The sequence below is a fragment of the Salvelinus alpinus genome, chromosome 23 (genome assembly GCF_045679555.1).
Source record: "Salvelinus alpinus chromosome 23, SLU_Salpinus.1, whole genome shotgun sequence".
NCBI classification, from domain to species: domain Eukaryota; kingdom Metazoa; phylum Chordata; class Actinopteri; order Salmoniformes; family Salmonidae; genus Salvelinus; species Salvelinus alpinus.
In genome coordinates this window covers 34,429,148-34,443,047 of record NC_092108.1, presented here as the reverse complement: position 1 = coordinate 34,443,047, position 13,900 = coordinate 34,429,148, and the positions used below count along the sequence as shown (strand labels likewise).

General features: G+C 44.1%; 1 protein-coding gene across 2 annotated transcripts; it reads right to left on the bottom strand.

Moving 5' to 3' along the window:
* Positions 1 to 7,530: 7,530 nt before the first annotated feature.
* On the bottom strand, positions 7,531 to 13,900 carry cnn2 (calponin 2). 2 transcript variants are annotated; one of them, XM_071362063.1, is made up of 8 exons: positions 13,715 to 13,900; positions 11,759 to 11,880; positions 11,359 to 11,425; positions 10,569 to 10,706; positions 10,080 to 10,196; positions 9,251 to 9,397; positions 8,743 to 9,032; positions 7,531 to 7,946 (listed from the first exon to the last, which is right to left on the bottom strand). In XM_071362063.1, the coding sequence occupies exons 1-7, from the start codon at positions 13,775 to 13,777 to the stop codon at positions 8,745 to 8,747; spliced, it is 942 nt and encodes a 313-aa protein (XP_071218164.1). In that variant the 5' UTR covers positions 13,778 to 13,900; the 3' UTR covers positions 7,531 to 7,946; positions 8,743 to 8,744. The 2 variants fall into 2 exon arrangements, with proteins under 2 accessions (XP_071218164.1, XP_071218163.1); XM_071362062.1 differs by having other exon boundaries at positions 7,531 to 9,032; positions 13,715 to 13,899.

Sequence of the window (13,900 nt, the reverse complement as noted above, 5' to 3'; positions counted from 1 at the left end):
AGGTCACTGGTTCAAATACCCGAGCCGACAAGGTGAAACATTTGTTGACGTGCCCTTGAGCAAGGCACTTAACCCTAATTTGCTCCGGCATATTTCACTGCACCATATAGTGTCAATCACCAGCTGTAAATACACCAAACAGGTCCTCATTTGCGGTACCAGATCTGCTTGATCTTCTTCCGTTACTGCAATGTGCCTTACATCAGAGCTTCTGCTGTGGCAGGATAGCCTAGAAACAAGAACAAGACAGTAAATACCTCTATCAACTCTCCGTACCTGATACATACAATACACGAGCAAAAGTATGTGGACACCTGCTCGTTGAACTTCTCATTCCAAATCATGGGCATCAATATGGAGTTGGTCCCCCCTTTGCTGATATAACAGCCTCCACTCTTCTGGGAAGGCTAGATCTTCGAACATTGCTGTGGGGACTTGCTTCCATTCAGCCACAAGAGCATTAGTGAGGTCGGGCACTGACGTTTGGCGATTAGGCCTGGCTCGCAGTCGGCGTTCCAATTCATCCCAAAGATGTTCGATTGTGTTGAGGTCAGGGCTCTGTGCAGGCCACACCGATCTCGACAAACCATTTCTGTATGGACCTCGCTTTGTTCCCAGATTTGTCCGTCAGACTGCCAGATGGTGAATCGTCATTCATCACTCCAGAGAACGTGTTTCCACTGCTCCAGAGTCCAATGGCGGCAAGCTTTACACCACTCCAGCCGACACTTGGAATTACGCATGGTGATTTACATTTACATTTAAGTCATTTAGCAGACGCTCTTATCCAGAGCGACTTACAAATTGGTGCATTCACCTTATGACATCCAGTGGAACAGCCACTTTACAATAGTGCATCTAAATCTTTTAAGGGGGGGGGGGGGTCAGAAGGATTACTTTATCCTATCCTAGGTATTCCTTGAAGAGGTGGGGTTTCAGGTGTCTCCGGAAGGTGGTGATTGACTCCGCTGTCCTGGCGTCGTGAGGGAGTTTGTTCCACCATTGGGGTGCCAGAGCAGCGAACAGTTTTGACTGGGCTGAGCGGGAACTGTACTTACTCAGTGGTAGGGAGGCGAGCAGGCCAGAGGTGGATGAACGCAGTGCCCTTGTTTGGGTGTAGGGCCTGATCAGAGCCTGAAGGTACTGAGGTGCCGTTCCCCTCACAGCTCCGTAGGCAAGCACCATGGTCTTGTAGCGGATGCGAGCTTCAACTGGAAGCCAGTGGAGAGAGCGGAGGAGCGGGGTGACGTGAGAGAACTTGGGAAGGTTGAACACCAGACGGGCTGCGGCGTTCTGGATGAGTTGTAGGGGTTTAATGGCACAGGCAGGGAGCCCAGCCAACAGCGAGTTGCAGTAATCCAGACGGGAGATGACAAGTGCCTGGATTAGGACCTGCGCCGCTTCCTGTGTGAGGCAGGGTCGTACTCTGCGGATGTTGTAGAGCATGAACCTACAGGAACGGGCCACCGCCTTGATGTTAGTTGAGAACGACAGGGTGTTGTCCAGGATCACGCCAAGGTTCTTAGCGCTCTGGGAGGAGGACACAATGGAGTTGTCAACCGTGATGGCGAGATCATGGAACGGGCAGTCCTTCCCCGGGAGGAAGAGCAGCTCCGTCTTGCCGAGGTTCAGCTTGAGGTGGTGGTCCGTCATCCACACTGATATGTCTGCCAGACATGCAGAGATGCGATTCGCCACCTGGTCATCAGAAGGGGGAAAGGAGAAGATTAATTGTGTGTCGTCTGCATAGCAATGATAGGAGAGACCATGTGAGGTTATGACAGAGCCAAGTGACTTGGTGTATAGCGAGAATAGGAGAGGGCCTAGAACAGAGCCCTGGGGGACACCAGTGGTGAGAGCACGTGGTGAGGAGACAGATTCTCGCCACGCCACCTGGTAGGAGCGACCTGTCAGGTAGGACGCAATCCAAGCGTGGGCCGCGCCGGAGATGCCCAACTCGGAGAGGGTGGAGAGGAGGATCTGATGGTTCACAGTATCGAAGGCAGCCGATAGGTCTAGGAGGATGAGAGCAGAGGAGAGAGAGTTAGCTTTAGCAGTGCGGAGCGCCTCCGTGATACAGAGAAGAGCAGTCTCAGTTGAATGACTAGTCTTGAAACCTGACTGATTTGGATCAAGAAGGTCATTCTGAGAGAGATAGCGGGAGAGCTGGCCAAGGACGGCACGTTCCAGAGTTTTGGAGAGAAAAGAAAGAAGGGATACTGGTCTGTAGTTGTTGACATCGGAGGGATCGAGTGTAGGTTTTTTCAGCAGGGGTGCAACTCTCGCTCTCTTGAAGACGGAAGGGACGTAGCCAGCGGTCAAGGATGAGTTGATGAGCGAGGTGAGGTAAGGGAGAAGGTCTCCGGAAATGGTCTGGAGAAGAGAGGAGGGGATAGGGTCAAGCGGGCAGGTTGTTGGGCGGCCGGCCGTCACAAGACGCGAGATTTCATCTGGAGAGAGAGGGGAGAAAGAGGTCAGAGCACAGGGTAGGGCAGTGTGAGCAGAACCAGCGGTGTCGTTTGACTTAGCAAACGAGGATCGGATGTCGTCGACCTTCTTTTCAAAATGGTTGACGAAGTCATCTGCAGAGAGGGAGGAGGGGGAGGAGGGGGAGGAGGATTCAGGAGGGAGGAGAAGGTGGCAAAGAGCTTCCTAGGGTTAGCGGCAGATGCTTGGAATTTAGAGTGGTAGAAAGTGGCTTTAGCAGCAGAGACAGAAGAGGAAAATGTAGAGAGGAGGGAGTGAAAGGATGCCAGGTCCGCAGGGAGGCGAGTTTTCCTCCATTTCCGCTCGGCTGCCCGGAGCCCTGTTCTGTGAGCTCGCAATGAGTCGTCGAGCCACGGAGCAGGAGGGGAGGACCGAGCCGGCCTGGAGGATAGGGGACATAGAGAGTCAAAGGATGCAGAAAGGGAGGAGAGGAGGGTTGAGGAGGCAGAATCAGGAGATAGGTTGGAGAAGGTTTGAGCAGAGGGAAGAGATGATAGGATGGAAGAGGAGAGAGTAGCGGGGGAGAGAGAGCGAAGGTTGGGACGGCGCGATACCATCCGAGTAGGGGCAGTGTGGGAAGTGATGGATGAGAGCGAGAGGGAAAAGGATACAAGGTAGTGGTCGGAGACTTGGAGGGGAGTTGCAATGAGGTTAGTGGAAGAACAGCATCTAGTAAAGATGAGGTCAAGCGTATTGCCTGCCTTGTGAGTAGGGGGGGAAGGTGAGAGGGTGAGGTCAAAAGAGGAGAGGAGTGGAAAGAAGGAGGCAGAGAGGAATGAGTCAAAGGTAGACGTGGGGAGGTTAAAGTCACCCAGAACTGTGAGAGGTGAGCCGTCCTCAGGAAAGGAGCTTATCAGGGCATCAAGCTCATTGATGAACTCTCCAAGGGAACCTGGAGGGCGATAAATGATAAGGATGTTAAGCTTGAAAGGGCTGGTAACTGTGACAGCATGGAATTCAAAGGAGGCGATAGACAGATGGGTAAGGGGAGAAAGGGAGAAAGACCACTTGGGAGAGATGAGGATCCCGGTGCCGCCACCCCGCTGACCAGAAGCTCTCGGGGTGTGCGAGAACACGTGGGCAGACGAGGAGAGAGCAGTAGGAGTAGCAGTGTTATCTGTGGTGATCCATGTTTCCGTCAGTGCCAAGAAGTCGAGGGACTGGAGGGAAGCATAGGCTGAGATGAACTCTGCCTTGTTGGCCGCAGATCGGCAGTTCCAGAGGCTGCCGGAGACCTGGGACTCCACGTGGGTGGTGCGCGCTGGGACCACCAGGTTAGGGTGGCCGCGGCCACGCGGTGTGAAGCGTTTGTATGGTCTGTGCAGAGAGGAGAGAACAGGGATAGACAGACACATAGTTGACAGGCTACAGAAGAGGCTGCGCTAATGCAAAGGAGATTGGAATGACAATTGAACTACACGTCTCGAATGTTCAGAAAGTTAAGCTTGCGTTGCAGAAATCTTCTTGACCAAAATTATTAAAATGATACAGTACTGCGGAAGTGGGCTAGCTAGCAGTGGCTGCGTTGTTGACTTTGTTTGAGAGTGTCGCTGGCTAGGTAACCTCGGTAGCTAGCTATGTAACCTCGGTAACTGGCTCGTTAATTAGTATAAACTACACAATTGTCTTAGATACAAGGACAGCAAAGACAACTATGTAGCTAGCTAACACTACACTAATCAATCGTTCCGTTGATCCGTTGAATGTAATAGTTTCTACAGTGTTGCTATTCGGTGGCTAGCTGGCTAGCGAGCAGTGTTGACTACGTTACGTTAAAAGGACGAAAAATAGCTGGCTAGCTAACCGAATTAGTCTAAACTACGCAGTTATCTTAGAAACAAAGACAGCAAAGACAACTATGTAGCTAGCTAACACTACACTAATCGAGTCGTTCCGTTGAATGTAATAGTTACTACAGTGTTGCTGTTCGGTGGCTAGCTGGCTAGGTAGCAGTGTTGACTACGTTACGTTAAAAGTTACGTTAAAAGAACGAAGAATAGCTGGCTAGCTACGCAATTATCTTTGATACAAAGACGGCTAAGTAGCTAGCTAAGATTAAACAAATCAAACCGTTGTACTGTAATGAAATGAAATGAGAATGTGAAAATGTGATACTACCTGAGGAGCGAAGCGGAATGCGACCGGTTTCCACTCTAGCTTCCGGGTGATCTTAGGCTTGTGTCCTCGGCCATGAAAACCCATTTCATGAAGCTCCCAACGAACAGTTATTGTGCAGATGTTGCTTCCAGAGGCAATTTGGAACTCGGTAGTGAGTGTTGCAACCGAGGACAGACGATTTTTACTCGCTGCGATTTTCAATTTGGTGGTCTCGTTCTGTGAGCTTGTGTGGCTTACCACTTTGGGGTTGAGTCGCTGTTGCTCCGAGACATTTCCACTTGACTATAACAGCACTTATAGTTGACCGGGGCAGCTCTAGCAGGGCAGAAATGTTTCGAACTGACTAGTTAGACGGTACCACGTTGAAAGTCACAGAGTTCTTCAGTAAGGCCATTCTACTGCCAATGTTTCTCTATGGAGATTGCATGGCTGTGTGCTCGATATTATACACCTGTCATTAACAGGTGTGGCTGAAATAGCCGAATCCACTAATTTGAAGGGTGTCCACATACTTTAGCTTATATAGTGTATGTGTCTACTGGAACAATGCGGTCATATCCTGCATAAGAGTAACGGTAGTAGACACCTCCATTAGCACAGCTGATTGATGGAGAGAAAATAATGACATATTCACATGAAATTACTTTACATACCCAACTCGTCAATCGGCAAATTTCTTTCATGATACCTCATGTACAAATACACAACTCATCATCAATCAAAGTGCTGATTTGAAGTATAGCTTTCCCTTTCTTGGTTTTGTACTGGGTCAGCACCGAAGTTGTGGTAACTTTCACAGGATCGAATGTAACAGAAAATCTCAACCATGACAACTGAGCAACACATGACCTTCTGCATTGGTGCAGCATCATGTTTAAAGAGAACGTCACAACTCAAACCAAGAAAGGAACACTTATAGCTCTATGTGGTCAGAACATACTGAACTATGGGTTATATTTAGTGGAATGCAAGGACAAGGTTAGTGCTAACAAACCACAAGCTTCTGTGAGATACTAAACGTAATGTTTAACACGGAAGTGTGACCGTCAGACATGATGCATGTGAGAAGGGAAAAAAACATATGAAGATGGGTTTAATCAAACATTGAAATCACATATCTAGGTTCTAGCATTTAGTCATATACCTGTTCGAAAAGGAAAGAGAGAGAATACAGGCCACTCAGAACAAGGACAACACAAGGAACTGATATTGTAGTCAAGACATCCACAAGGAATGAATCCAAATATAATCACCGTTTCCTTTCAACCCTTTGGAGGAGGAAATCTTTTGTTACATAGAATTATCAGGGTGATACATTCCGGAGCACAGGTGCCATTTTGTTAGTGAGGGTCCCAGCTACTATAATGACGTCTGCTTGTCTTGGGCTGGCTCTGAACAACACCCTGAACCTGTCCATGTCGTAACGAAGTGCTGTGTGCATCATCTCCACCACACAGCACGTCAGCCCAAAGGCCATAGGCCACAGCGAGCTCTGTGGGACAAACAGGCACACACGCAAAGCCCATGCATAATAACAGTAAATATTCCCGACTGTGCTTGTATCAGGTTTCCAATCAAGTTTAATACGATTTTGGGTGATTATCCTAGCGAGATGTAGAAGAGAGAGGGAAGTGACAAGATGTGGCCAGGTGCCATTCAAGTCAAATGTTTAAAAAGTTGATCAGCTATTTTAGAAAATTAAACATCCACAAGGGGGCACTCTCTCAATATGGTACTATATTACATAGTTATAACACTACCACAGTGACACAACGACTACTCTTGTGGGGTAAGTTTCAGTAGAGGAGTCCTTACCCTGCTGACACCAAGGCCTTGGGTGCCAAAGCAGTGCTCTTCTCCCTGACCAGAACTAAGGGGCCTTACAATAGGCAGTGAGTGTGTTTACCGAAAACGTACTTCACTTGAAACCGGTTTAGATAATCCTACCTGCTTTGTTGTTGTTAAACCTACAGGTGACCACTGCATGATGAACTGCGTCTGAGGAAATACACGTTACCCGTCTCTGCTCATCCTAACAACCTATTAACAAGAATATGGACTATGTTTAGTTGTGTTTTTTTATATTTTTTTATTAAGGGGTGGATCAGCTTAATATTGCAGAAAGAATGTTGCTTCCAATAGTTGTGTTTTTACAAATCTATTTACATATGTTTTATTGTATGAGATTATAACCCGTGCATTATCTTACCTTATGACAAAAGACCCAAACCTGGATAGACAAGGAACTACAGACATGCAAAAGACAAGTGATTGTCAGTTTTTTTATATTCAATAAAAAGACAGGTACCATGGCTAGATATTCATATTATGCGTAAGTCCAAAAGGACTGTACAGCTGGCAACAAGGTCACATGCACTGAACAAGCCAATGTCATTTAAAGTTGAGAATAACTTCAGTCATACATTTTGATATTTTCATTGGCCCACCACCTGGAAAGTATTCTAAATAATATTTCAACAGTTTTCTGCCTACTTACCTAAGAGTTGGCTTAGATATTTTGATAGTGCTCCCAGTTCCTGCGGTGTCAACGCCTGTGCAGCTTCAACTGATTTGTAAATCATCTGCACCAACTGCTAGTCAAGCAGAGCAAGGGCTACCAGTGCAGCGCCTTTGTAAATCAGATATCTAGCAGCACTGGGTTTGTTCGAGGGCGCTATGTTTTAGCTCACACACTTCTCTATTCCCTTAGGAGACCCAAATGACTCAAAACCCCACGCCTACAGCACTGAATTTTTCACATACCATGAAATTAGTATGTCCGGCTATGGTATGCAGACATTGTTTAGACAATATTGCTTATGCTAGATAATCCCCGAACTAAAGCCACATGAACTAATGATCCTAGCACAAGTTATGCTAAACATGGAACTAATGAAACACTCTTTAATTGTAACATCAGTCTGGTTGGTATTCAATGTCCATCTTTATTTCACTTGTCATGCACACTTCCAAACGTTAACAGATGTTTCCATTTATATTGAAAAGGACCCGAAGCAGAGCACAAGGAATGTATATAATACCAAAGATAGTAAAAGCAAATTTTCCTTCAGTCTAAGTAAAAAAAACACATTTTTAAATCAGAAATATAAAAAGAATCCCTTTGAATGGCAGAGTTCAAAATCTAAAATAAGTCTGGTCCTCTTTTCAGTCATCAGTAAATCCAGTAAAACATTAAACAATGAAGACAACTGACAAAATTAATCCAGTATCCAGCTTGGAATGTTGAAAGCCTGAATGTTTTTTTCAAGATACTCTAACCCAAAGAAAACAAACCTTGGCTCCAGTTGTTCTGATTTTGCAAACAAAATAAATATTTCCTCCTAAAAAAAAAGATATGATCAGTACTCAGCATACATAAAAAGAATGGGAGATTAATGAGACAGTGGTTTGTTCACAAAACACATTATTTTCTCATTCTCAACAGATACTACAAAACACCTTGTCTTTTATATTACCAAGTAAGAGTACTGAATGGATACAAACAGTTATAACAAATTCACATTATTATTCACATCAGTTAAGGAAACAGAAATAGTTTACATTAACAATATGACTTTTAGGCATATAAATATAAGGATGGGTAAATTCCAACTATGGAACAATCAATTTTTTTAACTGATAACTATTTTTTAAATCTACATTCCAATGAAAGTTTAAAAGCTTTCTTTTCCGTCTCAACACAGATGATTTTTAATCTTTGAATCCTATTTTAGATGGATTCTAGGCAATATTTGTATATGAAAATCCTTGGCATAAATGCCACCCCTTTAAAATCTACCTACTTACATTAGTATAGGGGGAAACTGGCAAGGGGGCTTTAGCACTTTACAAAATTCCCTGTGAGAAAAAAAGCTAATCACAGCTCAGACACAAGCACTGGCTTTAGCAGTTACACTTTAAAAACACATACGTATAGCCATTTCAACAAGTATATAAAAACCTCATAATATATAGTACATGTGAGATATGTGTATATTGGTCCTAACCAGTAATTAATGAGGGTAAGAGGGAACTATTTTCCAATACCAAAAGGAGATCACCCAAAAGGTGGAAAATCCTATGTAACTAATAACGCCTTCATTGAGGTTTCTACTATCTTCAACAAGGACAACCCACTTTTAATAATCCGTCCCCTCTTCCTGGTACACCGGCACATCTTTGTATTCTTGGTAACCCTCGTCTTGGTAGTTGGCAACATAGTCGGCCCCGGCCCCGTTCACCTCCTCCTCATTCTTGGGGCAGTACTTGGCGTCGTAGATCTGACGACCCAGGCCAAAGTTCTGCCCACTCTGGTTAGCGCCTGCGTTGGAGCCCATCTGCAGCGACATGGTGCTGTTGTCACACTTGTCTGTGCCCAGCTTCTGGTCGTAGATGGCACGGCGGGTTCCTGGAGCTGTCATGCCAGCCTGAAGAGTAGAGGAAGGGAAAGATGAATTAGTTAGCAGTGAATTCAAATATTTGTACTCATCTGAATAAACAAGAATCCATTAGAAATAAACAAGAATCCATTAGAAATAGCCAAAGTCCACTGAAGCAGTTAGTTCCCCCATTGACAATATTGATACCTTGATTCAGTTTTAAGACATGGTGAGATGATTGAGTGAGAACTTGTATTTCCTTTTACCTGGCTGGCCCCCTTGTTGGTGCCCATTTGCAGACTGATGGTAGAGTTGTCCATGGGGGGCAGGATGTGAGCCTTGGGGTCGTAAAGGTGCCTCCTGGTGCCGTATGCGTTCATGCCCGCCTGGCTGGCACACTTATTCGTCCCCATCTGCAGAAAGAGACATATCGTTTATTAAAGGGAAAACGGCAAAGAATGAGTAAAGTACTACAACCCTCCACCAGATGGAGACTTTCAGACAGACAGCTAATCCCTTTGAGTAGATAGCATTAAAATCAACAATATTATTCTTGGCTCAAATATAAGTTAAACCAAAGGGCTTATAAATGTTAGGAACCATTGATGTAATCCGACATGCAACCCTTCTATAGGAAATATCCAAACTAAATAGAAGTTAGGCCGAGATGCAATTCAATTCTGAGTTTTATAAGAACAATAACATGGATGCCTGTCCGTCTATGGGTTAGCCTGTTATATTGCAACATCTTACTACTGCCATTTTGTTTGGCAAGATGGAAACGACAGAGCTGGCAACTGCAAAAAGAACAACATGCTCCTCAGTGGTATCACGGTCAACGCATTCCCTTATACATAGCCGCAGGAATGTATAAAATCAGAATAGATACAAATAATACAAATTTGAATAATGTTGAAAAATCCACTGGGTGCACCAGGCCTTTATTACTCCTGTAGGAGTGGACCATAACACCAGCACGGGGAGAAAAAATGAAACTCCGCACCCCCTCCCCGTTGACAAAAAAATAATCTAATTATCAGCCCCCCCCCCCCAAAAAAAAGAAGTTCTGTACACCCAGCCCTAAATATCTCAGACCTGCAGTCCGATGACACAATGTCCGGCCTTCATCTTCTCCTCGTCGAATAGCCTCTCCTGTTTGTCTGCGTACTTCACCCCAATGTCCACTCGGGACTGGCAGCCCTTGGTCTTGGCCTGCAGGGGAAAGTGTACAGAAATCACAACACGGTTGGATGTGTCAAGATACTACTGGACACAATATTAGGGGCTTGTTATATTAGGGGCTTGCTGTATTCGGATCCCACTTCCTACACCATATGTTGATAAAGACGGGACACCATTATGTTAGCTTCAGGAACATCTTTATGAAGATAAAACCATGTTGTACAGAGCATTAGTGCAAGGTCAGCCATTTAATCTGTACAATACTAAACGATTCATGCAAGTGGAAATTACAGAAGCAAGGCTAAAATAAAATACAGACGTTGCTATTCTCATGAGGGGTGCAAGCTAAAATATATATATAAAATAAAAAGTTTCATAAGTTTTTAATACTGAAAGTTTTACCGTGCCAGCAAGAGACAACAGGGTGCTCTGGACCTGGGTCATGTTCCCACTCTCAAAGAGGTCATTGGCCTCAAAGATATCGTGGGGCTTCAGGCCGTACGTTTGGATGGATTTGATGAAGTTGGTGATGTTCTCCAGCTAGAAACAGAAAAGTGCATAAGATGACAAGATGAGTAAAGAGCTTCTCAATCATTTTGGGATGTCATAGCCATAAAGTGGTTATCATAGCAAAGAATTAAGAAATGTAGTTAAACGGATAACTCTTGCACACCGAGTCCTCACTATATTCCACATTATAAACTGGGTGGTTCGAACACTGAATGCTGTTTGGCTGACAGGCGCGGTATATCAGACCGTATTCCACGGGTATGAGAAAATGTTTATTTTTACTGCTCTAATTACATTGGTAACCAGTTTATAATAGCAATAAAGCACCTCGGGGGTTTGTGGTATATGGCCAATATACCACGGCTAAGGGCTGTATCCAGGCACTCCGCGTTGCGTCCTGCGTAAGAACAGCCCTTAGCCGTGGTATATTGGCCACATACCACACCCCCTCGGACCTTAGTCTAACCCATGTCCTACTTCAGTACAGTCTCTGGTCCAGAGAAAGTTGCACCTCTAGTAATAATCTACCTCTGCTTTTATGTTAGTAAAAAAAAAAAACAGGCTTTGTCAGCAAAACAGCTCAGATGTATTCTCCAACTGTAAAACCACCTGGCAAAGTACAGTACAAGTCTGTTGATGTACTGGCAAGTCTTATGTAGAGAGAACAATCCAAGCTGCTCACCTGATGCCAATTCATGGTGGACGAGTTGATCTTTTTCACAGAGCCAGGTTGAAGTTTGTTGATCAGTCTAGAGGAGAAAGAGAGAGCTTGCCGACTTAGACTTCAGTACCTCATAGGCAACCGAAGGAATCAGAGGAGAAAATTGTCTGTGGAGCATAATCATTACTGTGTACAGTACAATAAAGCGGACAACTATGAGGACAGTCAGGACATTCATGGATTGTATCATTTGGTTTATTATGCTGTAGCTAGCTGAATGTTTATGATTTGTGTTGCCTTTGGTTAAATGCACTGGCTGAACAATACAACGTGGCTCAATAAAGCCTTATCTTACATATTATGATTAGGGTGACATTACAAATAGGATGATGATGGATGCTGGCCCCATTTATAAGCTTACTCGCACAGGATGACACCATTTTTCAGGCCTTTCTGGAAGTCCTCCCCAATAACACATCCTGTCACATCCTCGATCCAGACCCTTAGCTCCTCCTCTCTCTGAGGGTCATACTTTCCGGCAATCTGGAAGGGGGGGGGGGGGGTAAAAAGTTAATTATAGGAAGCCTTTAAGTTTCACCTAAAGTCTTGGAAAAGGTTGGCACAACCAAAACATGTGTAGGTAACATGTTGGTTACACTTTATTTTACATTACTGTTTCCACAGGTATTTATGAGAAAACTGTGCAATTCGTACTTCAAATAATTATACACAATTGGTGGCCAGCGGTGCTTGTTTGGTCTGGGTTAACCAAAACTAATTGAATAACACATTGAATCAATGGCGGGAAAGACCAAAGCTCATGGACATCATTCTTTAGTATGAGAAGAAACCAAAAGCTTGACATCCACTTGGCTACCAGTACAGTGTGTTCTGAGGGCCAATGGTAAACTGGAGGAATGGGACCCCTCACCCAGCAAAGAGACTAACGCATGTACAGTTTACAAAATATTAAGAACAACTGCTCTTTACATGACATAGATTGACCAGGTGAAAGCTATGATCTCTTATTGATGTCACTTGTTAAATTCAGTTCAAATCAGTGTAGATGAAGGGGAGGAGACAGGTTAGAGAGGGATTTTTTAAGCCTCGAGACATGGATTGTGTATGTGGGCCATTTAGACGGTGACTGGGCAAGACAAAAGATTTAAGTGCCTTTGAACGGGGTATGGTAGTAGGTGCAACAAATTGTGTCAAGAACTGCAACACTGCTGGGTTTTTCACGCTCAACAGTCTCCCGTGTGTATGAAAAATGGTCCACATCAAACAACTTGACACAAATGTGGGAAGCATTGGAGTCAACATGGGCCAGCATCCCTGTGGAACGCTTTCGACACCTTGTAGAGTCCAAGGTGGATTACGGTAGCAGAGTGGAGACCTGAGTATTATTTTGTACAACATAACTTGGAACATGATGGGTGAAGTTAATTGTTTATGAAAGATAAAGGATAATTTTTTTATTGTATTAGTCTTCTCCATTGACAATTAAAGAGCCAGGTTGGGGGCTTTTGCAGAGAGTTTAAATTCCATTTATCCTATTACACTGACAAAGTGTAACACAATAAAACAAATTAAGGACAAGAACACAAAGGTTGCTCCAATAGTTTTTTTTAACAGTACATGTGGGATAGAAGTTATATTTGGCTTGAGGGGGGAGTAGGTTACCTCCTGGTTGTGATATTGATGTTCTGGATGGAGGACACAGGCACGGTCTCCTGTTAAGGTTAACCTTTGAATATGCATTTGTTATGAATGAGAACATATTTCTATTTGGACTGTGGAGTCATTTGTCTAAGCACGCATCACGTCGGCGCACTGCAATTGACGTTCACCAAGGCCCCAACCTACAGCAGGATGCAGGAGTTGCTATAACGATAGGATGTGTGACCTCTGGGTGGGTGATATCAAACTCAGATGAATGAAAGAGTTACAACTCTATAGAGTACTGACCAGTTTCACTATGTAAGCTAATTGGATCGCATATTTCAACTTGCCACATTGCCAATATCAAGGGCAACGCCCATGCTTTTTTAAGCGCTTCCCAAAATTAAACCAACTTAAAAGATGTGTATTATCATGCTGTCATATTAATGAACAATATTTTCAGAAGTATATTCATAGCGCGGAGCTGGTAAAACTTTTGTAATTGTTGATAAAAGACATGCGCTTTATTTAGGCAATTCCAAAAAGTCATTGCCCGTTCCATGTCAATAGCGTTTCACATCATAGCCTAAAATACCTAGGCATACACATTTTTCTATAAATAAAGCAAGTATTCTATAATATACTTCACTATATCAGTATAATAGTATAAGGCAAGTGATTCATTCGCACTTATCTCGACTCCGTGAACACTTACCTTGCTTTTGACTTCTGCAGAAAACCCATAGGCAGGACCTCTGTTAAATGATGAGCCAGACATGATTATAAAGGAGTACTTTGTTTTTCGTATGGATACTTTTGTATCAGTTTCCTTTCTTTTCTCTTCCAGTTAACTCCAGCGTGAACTAAACACTTCCTTTATTTTCTTTCCTGCAACCAATGA

Coding starts and splice junctions, on each gene's coding strand:
- cnn2 (XM_071362063.1), bottom strand. CDS start 13,777: ATGTCTGGCTCATCATTTAACAGAGGTCCTGCCTATGGGTTTTCTGCA. Junction 11,426..11,758: donor AATGGTGTCATCCTGTGCGA/GTAAGCTTATAA, acceptor TTTCTCCTCTAG/ACTGATCAACAAACTTCAAC. Junction 9,033..9,250: donor CCAACAAGGGGGCCAGCCAG/GTAAAAGGAAAT, acceptor TCTACTCTTCAG/GCTGGCATGACAGCTCCAGG.